Below are 18350 nucleotides of genomic sequence, written 5' to 3'. Positions count from 1 at the left end.
TGGCGGCACATTTGAGCCGTCTCTCTTCACTGCGAACCGCTTAATTAGTGATAGCCTTGGGCCATCTGTCTCTGATTGGGTACCAGTGGAGATTGAACTGCCCACTCAGTCTCCAAAAAGTTAGATAGGGCTAAATGGCCTCGTCTACTCCCGTATACGGGAATAAAAAGGCGTTAGCTGATTTTTTTTTTTTTTTTTTTTGTTCTCTATTCCAACTGAGAGTACACCTATTCTTTCAGATATGATGTTACAAGAAAGAATCGACTTGGTGAGCTTAGATTTAACAATGAAGCCCACTCCACCTTGTTTGCCATTGTTTGAGGATGCTCTGAGGAGTATCTGTGAGCCATTGTATCATCTAGCTGTCAGTTCTTTCAATCTTTTTGTTTCATTCACTAGTAGGATATCCAAGTTAATATTGGTTAGTTCTTTGATTAATAAATGTATTCTGTAGTCTCTTTCCAAAGTTTGAGTATTGAGGGTACCGATTCCCATTTTCATAGATTTAAGAAGTGGCCTGTTTTCATCTGCGAGATTCTTAGCACCCATGGCCTTACTGCCACTGTAGGAAGGTGAGTGTGGGCTGCACAGGACCGTTTCAGTTGTTGTAGTGGCAATTTTGCTGCGGTTGCGTATACACTTCTCCTGACCAGGGTTCTGAAGTATTCGCAAGAGCTCTGTTAGTGGTGTTGGGCCTAGGTCCGATAATGGTTAGGATTCCCAACACCCCAGGGAGGTAGAGTTGGACTCTGCACCCTGTATATGTGTGTAAGAAATGGCTACAAGATGATTTTGCAAAGACATTTGACAGAATACTACATGGTACTCTGTTATGCAATTTAGAACAAATGGGGATATGACACTGGTTAAGTGGATAAGAGGGTAACTGCTGGACAGACATCAAAAAGTGGTATATGCAGAGGCAGGATAGAGGTGAAAACAGGTGATTAGTAGTGTGCTGCAAGGTTCAGTGCTGGGACCATTGCTGTTTAATTTGTTCATAAATGATATAGGAAATATTCAGTTGTTGCTGATTATGTAAAATTAGGTAGAGTAAGTGTTAATCAAGGCAATATGGAAAGCTTGCAGGATGATTTAAATAAGCTGTAAGTATGTGCAAAAAATAACGTGAGTCACTTTAATGTGGAAAAATGTAAAGCTATGCATTTTGGGATAAACAGATTACAAGTTGTGTATTACATTGATGGCACTGTACTCCAGGAAATGGATGAAGCTAGAGATTTAGAAGTGTTGGTGATAGACAGAGAGTTAAAGTTTAGAGGACATTTTGCTGAGGTTGCTAAGGTAGCCCATAAGATTACTTGGCTATTGAAGAACATATTAACAAGTAGAGATAAGGAAGTTGTAATTCCTCTTTATAAGGCCTTGATACGTTCATACTCAGATTACTGTGCTCAGGTATGGTCTGCAAGGTTTCTTGGGGATGAAGAAGCAGTAGAGAAGATTCAGAGGCAAGGGGTCTGTGGAATGTTCCCTATGAGGGTATGTGGATTGCAGAAGTTGGTTGACAGGAGAAAAAGAGAGGATATGATAGAAATATTTAAGTTGCTTAAAGGGTTTTATAGGATTAATGTAAGGGAAATATTTCAACACTTGGCTAGAACAAGAGATCATCCCTGGAAGTTGAATAAAGGTGTGGTTAGTAGGGGTGTGAGGACTAGATTTTTTGCTTGGAGAGTTGTCAATGAGTGGAATGGGTTGTCAGTTGTGAATGGGTTGAAGGCGAGGTATGATAGATTGAATAGTTAGGGACTCCTGCGATGTCTTTGGACTCTATGGAGGTTATAATAATTATTAATATTAATGATTAATTTATATGTATTCATGATATAAAAAACCCTATTTATTTTGTTTGAAGTGTGCGAGATTTACTGTTTTCAAGTAAAGCACCATAGATCTACTGCTGAACAAAGGCCTCTCCCATGATCTTCCAATTTTCCCGGTCTTCTGCTTCCAGCATTGATCTCTTTCCAGCCAGTTTTTCTATTCCATCTGCCCATCTTGTTTTTGGGTGTCCTTGTCTGCTCTTTCTGGTTAGTATCCATTCTGTTATTTTTCTGGTTCATCTATTGTCTGTTCCTTGAGCCAGATATCCTGCCCATCTCCATTTGGATGCTTTTACAATTTATGTCACATCCAAGACTTTTGCCTGTGATCTGATCCATTCCTTCCTCTTTTTTTCTATTAGTGTTATTCCTAGGATGATTTTTCCATTCCATCCATTCTTCTTGTTTTTCCATTTGTTTAGTGCCTAGTTTCTGAGTCCATAGGTGAGTACTGGTAATATGCATTGACTGAATACTTTGCTTTTTCAGGCAGATGGGAGTCATTTTTAAAGATGCAGTTTCCCAAATGAATACCAGATTAACTTTATTCTTCTTTTAATTTTGCTCTGTAATCCATTTTCAATGTCAAAAAGTTGCTTAAAGTACACCAAGTCAATTGGTGTACACCAAGTACACCAATTCAATATCATATATTATAGTTTCCATATATTATGGAAAGAAAAACAATTAAAAACAATTAAAAATGATGACAAAACAGCTATTGGGAGAATATGACAGGCTGAATTTTTAATGAATGTTCACTTTTTTTTTCATAAACTTTCAAAGAAAGTTCTAACTTTAAAGGAGATAAAAGGATGGCAGAAAATGAAGGTGACTGGTTTACATCATGAATTTTAGAGTAAACTGGTAACTAAAGTTTCATGTGTTTTTGCGATTCTTTAAAAGGGAACACTGCAATGTTGGCATTAAGAATTTCAGATTGAGAAGTTATATTTCCAGAGACCAGATAAAAAACTACTTTAATAAATCTGCTAAAATGATATGTTAAAAAAAATTTGTAAATTAGGCAAAGAAAATAATATATTTTGAATGCATTCTGAATGAATGCTGAAAATTCACTTGCCTTGTTTCTGATAACTTGCCAGTGGTGAGTAGGTGAGTGGATTTCAGGAGCCATGAATATGAAAACAGATCGATGGATCGCAATTTAGAAAACCTTGTGAATAGGAGGAGAGAGGATATGATTGAGACATTTAAGCTTGTAAGGGGTTGGTTGTTACTTGGTTAATGTGGAAGAAATTTTGCACATAACAGGAGAGTGAGACAGAACAAGGGACTATCACTGCAAATTATATAAGTAGGTGTGAGCAAGGATGTAAGGAGCAGGTTTTTGGATAAAGTGGTGTAATGTTAGTGAGCGTATGTATAGAGAATGGTTAGTGAGCAGGATACTTTTTCTGACAGTGTGGTGAATGCAGACACACTGAATAAATTTAAAGCATGAATCTCCCATGATGAGTGTTTTGACTCCATGGAGTGTTAATAATAATAAATTCTTATCTCCTTTCTTCCTCTTTTTTTGTGATTAATTAAACCACCATCATTTCCTGATAAGTACTCTCAACAAGTATGATAACAATTTTCTTCCAAAAAATTAAGCTTCTTTGTCAAATCTCCAATATCATCAAATTTTAAATTTTGGTACTGCCAATTGAATCATTTCATCTAGTGCTAAGATAAGAGAATATGATCTTCAATTATATTCTCAGAAGAAACAGAACTCTTCTTATGAGTTTTGTTTCTTGCATCAAACACCTATTTTGATAATCTTTCTTCTCCCATTTTGTTTTAAGTAATTATACCACTAAAGATTAGTTTTACTCACACATTCCTGGATGTTAACAACACCAAACTCTTTCCTAATATCTTCCTTTTTAATATAATTCTATCATTAATGCCATATGTTCACTCCCCTAATTTGGACATTTATATCTGTGATTTCTATTCTTCAATCAAATGATTTATTCCTAACTTTCAACTACTACTAATTTAGTGTTGTGGCTAATTCCTCTCTTATTCCAAATAAACCTATTTGTCTGTCTTCTAAAAGAAACAACAGTATTCTAAAATTCACTATAACAAACTACTTACAGTATCGCAGGTTTGCTAAAGTCAGAATTAACTATATTCATTTTTATATTTTGATAACTTAAAATGAATTAAACTAATAATTAAAGCTAATTCAATTACCAAGCAGACTGTTCAGTGAAAAAAAAGTCAGACTTTTCATTTCTCTCATTTATTAAAACATTAGAAGTATCAAAACTCACTCACTCACCCACAACAGGATCAGTTTGTTATAGCAAGCAGCTTGGCATACTGAATTTCTTCTAACATAGCATTGTACCTAATTGGGATTTGGTCAGGATTTTTCAGTAGTTTGTTATAGTGAGAATTAATTGTGTGTCACACACACACACACACACACACAATCTAATCAAAAAATCTGAATACCTGCTCATACCAACTCTCACTTAATGTGAAGTTGGACTGCCTTTGCTGATATAACAGCCTTCTATCCTTTGGGAAGGCTTTCACTAGATTTTGATATGTTGCTGCAGTAATTCCCTTCCATTTCTTCCAGAAGAGCATTAGTGAGGTCAGTCACTGATGTCAGGTGATTCGACATGGCTCTGTGCAGATCAGTCTATTCTTCAATACCAATCTCATTGAACCATTCCTGCACAGATCTCACTTCATGGACAAGGTATTGTCATGTTGATACAGGAATGGGCCTAAAGTCTGGGTTTGGCATCTGTTAAACCTAGACTTCCAGATGGCAAAGTGCAATTCATCACTTCAGCGGTCACTTGCTGCCTTTGTACATTTCCATGTACAAAGGCAGCAAGTTTTACACCATTTTATCCAATGCTTGGCACTATCCTTACTGATGTTAGGCTTGTGTCGGCTGCATGGCCATGGAAACCAAAGTTCTTCAGTTCCTGATGAACTGTGGTTCTGGCATTGCTTGCAGAGGCATTTTGAAACTCAGTAGTGAGTGAGTGTTTAAACCAAGGATAGAAGATTTGTTTCCAATATGTGCTTCAGTACTTGGCAGTCCCACTCTGTGATTTTTATGTGGTCTACCAGGTTGCGATTGTGCAGTTGTTGCTCCTAGGCATTTCCTGTCCACAATAATACCACATACAGTTAACTGGGTTGGTTGTAGCAGGGCAGAAATAAGTCCAAGTGAGTGCTGCAAAGGTGGCATCGCACGACAGTGCCATGTCAAAAGCCACAGAGCTCTTCAGTATGGGCCCCATTTACTTGTCTAAAGATGCAAACTGTATGCTTCCTTCTATACCTATATGGACCAACATTGTGATGTATACAGACATATCCACTATGAAGGGGACAGTCAGATATATTTTTGATTCTGATCAGATAGTGTGTGTGTGTGTGTGTGTGTGTGTGTGTGTGTGTGTGTGTGTGTGTGTGTGTGTGTGTGTGTGTGTGTGTGTGTGTGTGTGTGTGTATTCTAAACATCTAAACAAGTACAATGACCTCTCAGTAGTGTAAGATTTAGAGTATGGAACTTTTTTGTAAAAAGTTTGCTTTCACTAAAATAAAAGTGAATGAAAACTTTCATGTATAATATGCTTTGCAGCAAAGCAAAATTTGCTACAACTATTTCATATCTAGATCATAGCATAGTAAAAAAAAAAAGATACATCATTTTACTTTTTTATGTATGAGAAATTATGATTTCAGCCAATGGCTAAGATCTCAATGGGTCCTGTTTCATTGATCATTAACAATGGCCAAAATTAGTCTGAAAAATGACACTGTAAAATATGACATTATGCAATCTCTATTGGGGAGAGGGGGAAAGGAAGAAGAGGAGCATTCTCAGATACAAAAGGGAACTTAATGCAAAGTTGAACTATTTTTTTATATGTAATGCATTCCTGGATTCTAACAATGTCAAGTTCTTTCCTAATATCCTCGTTTTTAATATGATATTGCCATTGATGCCATCTGTTCACACCTATAATCTTTCTCAGGACTTTCATATCTGCAGTCTCTAGTCTTTGGTCAAGTATTTTACTTCTGACCCAGCTCTCAGATCCATAAGTTAAAACTGGTTTGAACACTGTCTTGTATACAGTTAATTTAGTGTTCCGACTAATTTCTCTCTTATACCATATGAATTTATTCAATTGACTTCCTACCATACTAGCTTTGTTGATTCTGTTGTCTATTTCCATATTTAATTTACCATCTTCACTAAAAATCATGCCTAAGTAGCTGAAATGTTCTACTTGTTCCACAGGTTCTCCGTTCACAACGCAATTGACATTTTCAATGATTCTACCTATTTTCATTGTCTTTGTCTTTTTATTGCTGACCTTCATACCATATCTATTACAACAGTTATTCAATTTAGTCAAGGAATCTTGCAAGCTTGGAGTGGATTTATTCAAAAGTATAACATTGTCCACATAAAGCAAAGAGCTGACATTAACATCTCCCATTCTGATATCATTTTTAATATCACTTTGCTTTATAATGTGATCCATATAGATAATGAATAACAGAGGGGGGGGGGGGGGGAATGTACATCCTTGTCTCACACCAGATTTAACATTAAACCATCTTCCTGTACTTCCTTCAATTCTAACTGCTGACTTATAACTCAAATAAAGACTACGTATTGCTTGATATAATGCCCCATGGACACCATATAACTGTAGCGTATTGAATAGCTTCTCTCTTGGCACCTTGTCATATGCCTTTTCCAATTCGACAAAACTTAAATACAGATCTTTGTTATATTCCCATGATTTCTCCACTATTTGTTGTAAAGTGAAGATCTGATCCTGACAGCCTCTATTTGGCCTGAATCCAGCTTGTTCTTCACCAAGCTTTTCTTCCACAATTCTTCTCAACCGTTTCTCAAGTATACTTGCATAGATCTTGCCAGGAACACTCAGTAGGGAAATACCTCTGTAATTCTCACATTCAGCCTTATTTCCCTTTTTATATATGGGTACTATGAGAGCTCTACTCCAATCATCGGGAATTCATCCCTCTGTCGAGGCCTTTTGAACTATGCAGTGCAGCCACTTTAAGACTTTTATACCACTATACTTCAGCATTTCTGGTCGAATATCATCTACTCCTGCTGCCTTTCCACATTTCAAGCATTTGATGGCTTTTTCTACTTCAAGTATGGATATGTATTCCTGATTGCATGCCTGTTGAGTGCTTTTTACCACTGTGCTATCACTGCTTGTTTCATTTAGCAATTGTTCGAAGTAATTACTCCATACTTCAAGGATATCTTTTTTCTCCCGTTTTCATCTCTAACTCCTTTTACAGCACTCTTTCCTCCATTTCCAAGCTTCTTCAACAACCTTCAGAATATTTTGCCACTTTCTTGATATTTATTTTCTGTTCTTCCCAAAGTCCTCCTATGACTTTTGTTTAGCTAGTTTTACACACTGTTTAGTCTTTCTTACATTTGTCTCTGTATTCTCTAAGAGCACAAGCTGACTTATTTTCCAGGAACTTTTGATATGCTTTCTTCACTGCCTCTTTAACTCCCTGTGTCCACCATGGAGTTCTGATTTTTCTATCCTTCCAGACAACCTCACCACATGCCTCTCTGGCTGAATCTCCAGGGTTTGGTTCCTGTTCTCAAACTCTTTCATTTTATCTTCAATAATCTTTGTGTATTTTAGTCTACAGTACACACCTGAGAGCTGCTCAACTTTTATTCGCTTTAAAACTTTCTCACATGTTATTCTTTTTAATATGAAATTCAGTTTTATCCTGCTCAAGACTAAATAGTGATCACTTCCAATTTCAAATCCTCTGTACACTCTGGTGTCCTGCACCAAGGAGAAAACAACACTGTCAACAATTACATAGTTAATGAGACTTTTCGTATTCCTTGCCTCTTCTTTCCATGTGAATTTATGCATAATTTTATGTTGGAACATGCCTGACAATCATTTCCTACTCTGCTATTTAGATCCCCAACCAGGACCAACTTTTCCCTTTTAATTGTGTCAGTTACTTTTTCTAAAGCATCAAAAAATTCCTCCTGGTTAGCAGAGCTAATCTCAGGTGGTATGGTCACTTAAACAGAATGGGCGAGGAAAGCAAAACAGGTTTTGCTTTCCTCGCCCATTGTTTTGCTAATCAGATTAGCAAAACAAGTGCTCTCTATGCCAGGTTGGCAGGAAAACGACCCAGAGGAAGACCAAGATATAGGTGGGTTGATACGGTACAAAGTGCCTTAGACGATAGAAATATAAGATCTGATAATGTTGGAGTCTTGACAAGTTACAGACTGATTTGGAGGAAAATTGTAGATAGAAAGTTAGTAATGATGTAAATTTTCATGTAGTACTATCATATCCTGTGTACCCCTTGAGAGTACACGTCAGCAATTTGATAATGATGACGATAATTCCTCTGCTTCTTTCTGAGAAGTACCCTCTGTGTGATGACAGAAGGCACTCTGCTTCTATCTGCTGTTTAGATCTCCAACAAGAACCAGCTTTTCTTTATGTTAGCTTCCTTCTCTTATAAATTAAAAAAAAATCCTCTGCTTCTTTTCTAAAAGTATCTTCTGTGGGACCACAAATACTTCTCAGGAGTCCACGCAGTTAGCCTAGTGGCTATGCACTTCGCAACCATATGCCTGGGGAAGGAGTGTCCTAGGTTCGATTCCCGTCGATGACGCGAGGGGCTTAAGGATCTTCCTCAGCCATAGCCAAGTTAGCCGGTCTTGGGCGTGGACAGCAGGGTTTTTTCCACCAGTTTATGTGGGATTTTTCATCCTGCAAGCAGGCAAACCGATCCAGTGAACACACATGGATTACAGTCAGGAATATTGATCCAGCTATAGGTCTGATTCGTCAGCTATGCTGGCTCCCAGATAAAATTTGGGGGGACTGAGATGATGCCGTACCTCCCCATAAAGGGGACTCACGGCTGTGTATCATCATACGATTATTATTATTACTTCTCAGGAAGTTTAGCAAATCAAAATTTTTTGTTATTCATTTTAAAAATTTCATGGAATTTACAACCATGTTAAAAAAACTTTTTTTTATTATCCCGACGTTTCGATCTTCACATCAAGATCATCATCTGGAGTGTACATAAGTATACAGAAGAAGCTGAGTTACATCATTAACTGTAAGCTAGAGAAACAATGATTTGATCACATGTTATTCTACTGGCATGACCTCTGGCGAAAAAAAAAAAAATATATATATATAAAAAAATAATAAAAAAATAAAATAAAATAAAAAATAAATTTTTGCATCAAGCTAAATTCTATTTTTACAATGACAGGAATAAACATTACTTTAGATGGTTTTCTTTCAGAACCAATTGGTGTCCTATTTTTAGTACTACAATTCTTATTTTTGATTTACAATACTGGATTTTCTACAGTCCTGTTTATAGTTGTTCTTGGTGAGGAAGATCGAATATATACCTTCCATATGTTTGGGATTCTTAAACCATCATTGTTGTTCAGATTGGGGTGGTTGCTGATAATCTCACAGGCTTCCTTGAATAAACAGGACTGTAGAAAATCCAGTATTGTAAATCAAAAATAAGAATTGTAGTACTAAAAATAGGACACCAATTGGTTCTAAAAGAAAACCACCTAAAAGAATGTTCATTCCTGTCATTGTAAAAACAGAATTTAGCTTGATGCAAAAATTCATTTTTTATTTTATTTTTTTTTAATTATTTTTTTATATATATAAATTTTTTTTTTCACCAGAGGTCATGCCAGTAGAATAACATGTGATCAAATCATTGTTTCTCTAGCTTACAGTTAATAATGTAACTCAGCTTGTTCTGTATACTTATGTACGCTCCAGATGATGATCTTGATGTGAAGATCGAAACGGCGGGATAATAAAAAAAAGTTTTTTTTAACACGGTTGTAAATTCCATAAAATTTTTAAAATGAATGCTGATCACCGTGTAACCCTAAAAGAAAGGATTTTTTGTTATTCATTTTGACAATGACCATGGTTTGTAAAATAGCATCATCATCATCATGCCTGTCAAGGATTTAGGCTTAGAATAGCCTGTTCTAGCCTTAGAAGTCATTGTTGAATCTCCTAAGAGAACGTCCTGGTTTGTAAAATATATCTATTAAAATCTGATATTTTTACATTATTTTCACTTTCAGGAATTAAATTGATTTCAGCGAACACTAAAAATAAAGATCTTTACTGATGAACAGTATTTAGTGCCTCCATAGGTGCAATTGGAAGAACTGGAAGACTTGTTCTTCCAATTGTGCCTATGGAAGAACAAAGGCCATTGTGCCCTTCAGTTGGAAAAGGCCTAGGCTCGATACTCATCATCATCATTACTATTATTCATATGGGTACTCTATGAAGTCTAAGACTCATCACAGGAGACCCACTCTATCCATTAACACAATACCTATCATACATCTTAAACCTATTCGCAACCACCTCTGGCAATCCATTCCACTCATTTACTACTCTTCAAGTAAAGAACACAGTCTGCCCCCTTACTAATTACATTTTTAGACAACTTTCAAGTATGACTCCTTCTTTTCCCCCAGAAAAATTTTTTCTGTGTCAATCTTATAGAATCTCTTTATAGTAACTTATACATTTCTATCATGTCCCCTCTCCTCCACCTGCAGCCAGCTAAACTCTGCAACCCATACACTCTCAATCTATCTTCATAGGGAACATTTCACAGACATGTTACCAGCTTGGTCACTTGTCTCTGAATCCTCTCCACAACTTTCAGGTCCCTAAGAAACACAGGTGACCAAATCTGTGCACAGTAGTCAATATGTGGCTGAATCATAGCCTTATAAAGAGGAATAATAACCTCCCTATCTTTACTTGTCAATGTGTTCTTCAGCATCCAAGTAATCCTCTGATCCATTTCACCAACTCTTGCAATATGTCCTCTGAATATCAAATCACTATCGACCCTTACCCCATCATTAGCTTCATCAATTTCCTGTAAATTAGTACCATCAATATGATATGAATGTGTAATCTTTTCATCTCAAAGTGCATTATCTTACATTTTACAACAGTGAATTGACAACCATTGTCCTTTGCCAACACCTGCCAATTTATTTAAATCATCCTGTAAGATATCTACATCACCTTTATCAACCACTGTCCTTCCAAGTTTTGAATCATTGGCAAACAACTGGTGCTTTCTAAAGCCTCAAAGGATAGAAAAATCAGAACTCCCTGGTGGACACAGGAAGTTAAAGAGGCAGTGAAGGAAAAGAAGAAAGCATATCAAAAGTTCCTGTCAAATAAGTCAGCTTGTTCTCTTATAGAATACAGAGACAAATGCAAAATGCTAAACACTGTGTAAAACTAGCTAAACAAAAGTCATGGGAGGACTTTGGCAAGAATATAGAAAATAAATATCAAGAAGGTGGCAAAATATTCTGGAGGTTGTTGAAGAAACTTAGGAATGGAGGAAAGAGTGCTGTAAAAGGAGTTAGAGATGATAAAGGTGACATGAAAACTGGAGAAAAAGATATCCTTGAAGTATGGAGTAATTACTTTGAAAAACTGCTAAATGAAACAAGCAGTGATGACAGTGCAGTGGTAAAAAACACTGACCAGGCATGCAGTCAGGAATTCATATCCATACTTGAAGTAGAAAAAGCCATCAAAGGCTTGAAATGTGGAAAGGCAGCAGGAGTAGATGATATTCGACCAGAAATTCTGAAGTATGGTGGTATAAGAGTCTTACAGTGGCTGCACTGCATAGTTCAGAAAGCCTGGACAGAGGGATGAATTCCCAATGATTGGAGTAGAGCTCTCATAGTACCCATATACAAAAAGGGAAATAAAACTGCATGTGAGAATTACAGAGGTATTTTCCTACTGAGTGTTCCTGGCAATATCTATGCAAGTATACTTGAGAAACGTTTGAGAAGAATTGTGGAAGAAAAGCTTGGTGAAGAGCAAGCTCGATTCAGGCCAAATAGAGGCTGTCAGGATCAGATTTTCACTTTACGACAAATTGTGGAGAAATCCTGGGAATATAACAGAGATCTGTATTTAAGTTTTGTCGATTTGAAAAAGGCATATGACAAGGTGCCAAGAGAGAAGCTATTCAATACGCTACAGTTATATGGTGTCAATGGGGCATTATATCAAGCAATACTTAGTCTTTATTTGAGTTGTAAGTCAGCAGTTAGAATTGAAGGAAGTACAGGAAGATGGTTCAATGTTAAATCTAGTGTGAGACGAGGATGTACATTATCCCCTCTGTTATTCATTATCTATATGGATCACATTATGAAGGAAAGTGGTATGAAACATGATATCAAAATTGGAGATGTTAATGTCAGCTCTTTGCTTTATGTGGATGATGTTATACTTCTAAATAAATCCGCTATAAGTCTGCAAGATTCTCTGACTAAATTGAATAGCTGTTGTAATAGATATGGCATGAAGATCAGCAATAAAAAGACAATGACAATGAAAATAGGCAGAATCATTGAAAATGTCAACTGTGTTGTGAATGGAGAACCTGTGGAACAAGTGAAACATTTCAGCTACTTAGGCACAATTTTTACTGAAGATGGCAAATTAAATATAGAAATAGACAACAGAATCAGCAAAGCTGGTATGGTAGGAAGTCAATTGAATAAATTCATATGGAATAAGAGAGAATTTAGTCGGAACACTAAATTAGTATACAAGACAGTGTTCAAACCAGTTTTAACTTATGGATCTGAGAGCTGGGTCAGAAGTAAAACACTTGACCAAAGACTAGAGACCGCAGATATGAGTCCTGGGAAAGATTATAGGTGTGAACAGATGGCATCAATGGCAATATCATATTAAAAACACATATTAGGAAAGAACTTGACATTGTCAACATCCAAGAATGCATTAGCAGAGCTAATCTCAGGTGGTATGGTCACTTAAACAGAATGGGCAAAGAAAGATTAGCAAAACAAGTGTTCTCTGACAGGTTGGATTGATACGGTACAAAGTGCCTTAGACAATAGAAATATAAGATCTGATAATGTTGGAGTCTTGACTAGTAACAGACTGATTTGGAGGAAAATTGTAGATAGGAAGTTAGTAATGATGTAATTTTTTTCATGTAGTACTATCATATCCTGTACACCCCTTGAGGGTACATGGCAGGAATTTGATGATGATGATGGCAAACAACTGAATATCTCCCTTCCAATCTTCTACTATATCATTAATGTACAAATTAAAGATACAGTGCCCTAATTTGCTATGATTCTACTCTACTATACATCACCCTCTGATGTCTATCAGCCCCCCTCCCATATCCATTTCCTCCAAATTATGATGAGAGGAATCTTTTTATGTTTTTTTTGTTTGTTTGTTTTCAATTGGAGGTGAGTTAGCTAATCTCATATAAAGGTAGCAAGGCTTTTCTTCTAGAAACTCAGGTTTTTAATCCCACATACAGGTAAATTGGCCACTCAATTTACAGACAAAAAATACTAGTGGTGTCACTAGATGGCATTGTGTGTAGATGATGATAGTAGTAGTGGTGGTTTTGTGTTGGTGGTGAACACCCTCCCTTGATAAGTCCTTGGAAGCGTCATGTAATAATAATAATTTTGCCTACCTCTCTGTTCCCAAGTGATATGAATATACATAAAAAAATGTCAATAAAGAGTATACTGAAAATTAACATATATAATAAAATCAATTAAACATACAACATTGTTCTTGCATAAACCAAAACACTATCTTCACAAAGCAAATTATGAATTTTCTATTAATTTCTCTAACATTTTTATGGCAAAATTCTATTTTAGAATTAATTTTAATCTTTCAGTACTTCCATATTTTGTAACTCTGAAGGTAAGGTAGGAAAAACAACTGGAGGAAAAATGTCAAAACATACCAATATTAATCCAGATAATCTAGTAGGAGAGAAAAAGAGATGGAAAAAAAAAGATCATTGTCCTTTTTTTCTTCTTCAGAATAAAGAACTTCTATTGCATTTATGTACTGTGCATATTGATGGCAAGGTTCAAATTAAGGTGTGTCATATTCCAAAACATAGCAAAAAAATGTCACACAAGCTATTTCATAATTTCAACAAAGCCCTGGCTTTACGAAGATTTTACCCTTCAGAGAACAGCAATCACAACAACCATTCAATCTCTATATAAAAGTGCACCTTTGGGAGGTAATATTTAAAAAAAAAATTTTTTTTTCAATGCTGATTCCATATACAAGAGATTGAAGGACCTATAAGGATGCAGGTGAGGATCCAGAAGTTCATTGACATTTTTTTTTTTTTTTTGAAGAGTTGCAGGTTATAGTTGTTGGAAATACTTCTTGCAGAAGGCTTTTTCAAAGGATGGAGGTAGACAAAAAAAAAAGAGAAAGAAGAAAAGCAGGTTTGGTGTGTTTGCAGTGGCATAGTAAAGGGTGCTGGGCAGCTGCAGAAATGATGATTGCCAATTCAGTGGAGCAATGACCATTGAAGTATCTGTAGAATAAACACATTGCTGAAACACTGCATCTCTGAGATAGAAGGTGAAGTGAATCTGTAAGAAAGGGAACATCTGTGAGCCGAATTGCTCTCATCTGGACAGCATCAAAAATTTTTAGAAAAGATTTAGGTGCTCTTTATATGCCCCCACCAATTGGAGGTGAGTTAGCCGATCTCATGTGAAGGTAGCAGGGCTTTTCTCCCAGAAACTCAGGTTTTTAATCCCATGTAAGGCAAATCGGTCTTGAGAACACACTCAATTTACAAACAAAAAATACCCTAAACATGTGAGCAATATTCTAAGGATGGATGGATCTGAAATTTGTATATTATGAGTTGGTTGGGTATGTTACAATAGTAACATAGCATCTTGAACGAAAGAGAATGCCTAATTTTTTGGATGCTGAGGAAGCTACTACTATGATGTGTTGGTGCCAGGAGAGGTTATAGGTGAATGTTAGTCCAAGCAAAGAGATCTGATCTTGTCTGGTAATCTGTGTATTATTTAGAGTAAGGGAATGTGAGCTGAGATTTCTTTTGCAAGAGAAAACACAAAGCTTTGTTTGGTGGCACTGAACATGACCAGATTGTCCTCGTCCCATTCAAGGCTAGTACAATGATCAATGTTTAAGGCACAAATTGTAGTTGATCCTGATGCTTGGGATATCAGTGCACTGCATAGTCTGTCAAATGGTAGTGAGTGAGAGTAGGTTGTTTATGTACGTGAGAAAGACGGGAGGTGATAGGACAAGGCTCTGAGATACTCCTGATTGGTGGTGAAACTCAAAAAGAGGGAGTCATCAGTCACGACACAGTGAACGACCAGAGAAGAAGCTAGCAACCAAATTACAGAGGGTGGCAGTTGTTTGGCAGGCCCAAGTGCAAAACAAGATTAAAAGCTCTGGGAATGCCAAAAGCGACTGCACAGATTTTGCTAAATCTTTTCATTGCACATGTCCAGTGGTGGGTGATGTTTCAAAACAGTGAATTACTTCACTTTTGTAATAACACTCAATGTGATCTGAAATAACACTTCACATGGTACATGACATTATGTAGTTTTCCAAAAATGATGAGATATGTATATTACTATGACAACTTTTAATGTCATGAGGTAAAAACTGAAAAACTTTATAATTTGAACACTAGTAATGAACTAGTTCAAATAGTGCAGTTCTCATTGAACTGCAAAATTCAATATGAAATTTCATGACTAATATTTTAGTATAATATAGGTATTATATATCAAAATGAAACTTACTCTATTACTACCAACTGAAGCAAAGATGTTCTGTCCATCTTTCAGATGAGGGTTAAACTGAATACCAAACAAAGGCTGACCATGGTCTTCCTAATATTTCATTAAAAAAGTAATGTAATTATAAAAAATATGGAATATAGCTGTAAACATAAGCACTAATTAATATCTGAGTGACTAACTCATGCAGCTGTACTACATTAATCACAATTTAAGCAACTTGAATATAATCCACAAGAATAGAAACAGAAAACTTCAACATACTATTAGATATGCTTTATAATGATTTTTGGTTATACAGTATGGTGCAAAAAAAAAATAAATAAATAAATTAAATAAATAAAAAATAACTACAATGATATATGTTATGGAGTAAACGGGGTTATTAACAAAGCTTAAAAGAAAGGAAAGAAATACAGGTTTACACATGATATGTAACATCCACAACTATCAGTGGAATCTTGGTCTAATAAAGCATTAACAATGATATATTCTTCTTCTTCTAGTTTTATAACTCTTTATGAGTTTTAGCTTGCAAAATAATTTTTAGCCTAGCAGCATTCAATTATTTAATATTTGACTCTGTCATGAATGTATTTCTGAACATCAGTGAACTGAACAAAAATGCATCGTATATCCAGCCTTGCAAAACACTAGCCATAGGATCCCTTGGGATAATGATTAGCTTCTATATAGAAGCACCTACTAATTTGAACTTTTTAAAGAAAGTGCTGAAGTTGTTGTTGTTCTCTGTCCGAAACACAACTTCATTGATGGACTTTCTATGCCAAAAATATGTGAAACTGTCATTAAAAATTGTATTTATCTTTTATTTAATGCCTGTGTATTTGAAAATGTGGAAAATGAAGGCAAGTTAAATTTTTTTTTTGACATTCTAATCTCAAAAACATCTGAGAATGGATTCTCATAGATATTTACTGAAAGCTTACTCACATGAACCAAACACTATCTTTATTCCTCATTTCCTTAACATCCATCATAAAAAATATGTGTTTGCCAAAGACTAGCTCCTACAAACATTCAGGAGCCTATGCAATTCTTTTCTTGTAGTGTTCTCTACATAGATTAGGACTTGCAGAGGTTTTGAAATAAGAAGGAACATCTTACAATATGGATTATAACAGAGAAGAAAAATCAGGCTTACCACTCTTTCAACACACACACACACAATATGATTCTTTTCTTCAAAATATGATAAAGTCTGCCATATCTTGAAAAAAAAAAATCACATTAAAGAATCTACCTATCATTTATTCGCATGGGTCTCTAAACAAAAAAACAAAGGCTTAATCCTGCATAATGACATTAATCAAATTCCTGATATCAACCCTGGAGAGGTGTACAGGATATTTTGATGGTACAACATGAAAATTTACATTATTCCAACTTCCTATTGAAAATTTCCCCAAATTATTCTGTTACTGTCAGCACTCTAATCTGCATCAATTCACCAGCATCTTGGTTTTCCTCTTTTTTTTTTTTTTTTAATACCATCTTGGCATCAAACACCTGCTTTGCTAATCATTCCTCTCCCCTTCTGAGATAAGTCCGCTTATACACTTTTGAATGCTAACAATATCAAGTTCCTTTCTAACATCATTTTTAATATGAGTCTGCTATTGATGCTATCTGTTCACTTTCCTAATTTTTCTCAAAACTCTTATATCTGCATTTACTAATATTTGATCAACTGTCTGCTTCTAACCAGCTCTCAAATCCATAAATTAAAACTAGTTTCATTACTGGCTTGTATATAGCTAGTTTAGTGTATTGACTAAGTTTTCTTATATTCTATCTACATTTATATAGTTGACTCCCCCATTATTCCAACTTTGCTTATTCTGTTATCTATTTTAATATTTAATTTGCCATCTTCACTAAAAATTTATGCTAAATAGGAGATATATTTTACTGGTTCTATAGGTTTCACATTTGAGATGCAGTGATGTTTTTGCAGTTACCCGTTTCATAGTTTTGATCTTTTTATTACTGGTTCTCATGCCATATAAGGAATCCTACAAACTTGTACTGCATTTAGCTGCATAAAGTAAAAAGCTGAAATTAACACTGTTATCAAGTTTAATGTCACTTTTCTTTATAATGATCCATATAGATGATGATGAATGACTGGAAAATGTGTGCACTCTTGTCTCACCCTTAATTTCACATCAAATCATCTTCCTACACCTCTTCAATTCAATTACAACCACTTTTTTCTTGGAAGCTTGTCATATGCCTTTTCCAGATCTACAAAACTTAAATAATGATCCTTGTTATATACCCATGATTTCTGAATTGTCTATCTTGAACTAAAATTATGATCCTAACAACCCTGTCTGGCATGAATTTTTCTTCTCCAAGTTTCTCTTTGACAATTTTTCTTAGCCTTTTCTCAAGCATGCGTGAATAAATCTTACCTGTAAACCTCAGTAGATAAATTTCTATATAATTTTCACATTCAGTTTTATTTCCCTTTTTATAGATGGCACTATGAAAGTTCTACACCAATTATCTGGAAATCAGCCTTCTGACCATGTTTCTAGAGGTAAAGTTTTACAGCTGCACTGTAACTTTTATACTTCCATACTTGACCATTTCTGGTCAACTATCATCTATCCACATTTCAGGTTTCTGATGGCTTTTCTACTTCACATATTGGTATGTACTTCTGATTGCATTTCTCCTGAATATTTTCTAACAATGTTTTG

The 18350-nt window shown here is 35.5% G+C and overlaps 1 protein-coding gene across 1 annotated transcript in view; it reads right to left on the bottom strand.

The window, feature by feature from the left end:
• Window positions 1-18350, bottom strand: part of LOC150096149 (polycomb protein eed-B-like) — a 196477-nt gene that overhangs the window by 158326 nt on the left and 19801 nt on the right. The window contains exon 3 of the mRNA XM_090409523.1: window positions 15625-15714. Coding sequence (XP_090265649.1) covers window positions 15625-15714 — 90 coding nt within the window. The remainder of the gene's footprint in view (window positions 1-15624; window positions 15715-18350) is intronic.

The sequence above is a fragment of the Typopeltis vanoorti genome, chromosome 19 (assembly GCF_054136105.1).
Source record: "Typopeltis vanoorti isolate ZY-2024b chromosome 19, IOZ_Tvanoo_1.0, whole genome shotgun sequence".
Classification (NCBI taxonomy): Eukaryota; Metazoa; Arthropoda; class Arachnida; order Uropygi; family Thelyphonidae; genus Typopeltis; species Typopeltis vanoorti.
The sequence above is the reverse complement of the archived record's forward strand: the minus strand, read 5'-3'. Positions and strand labels throughout refer to the sequence as shown.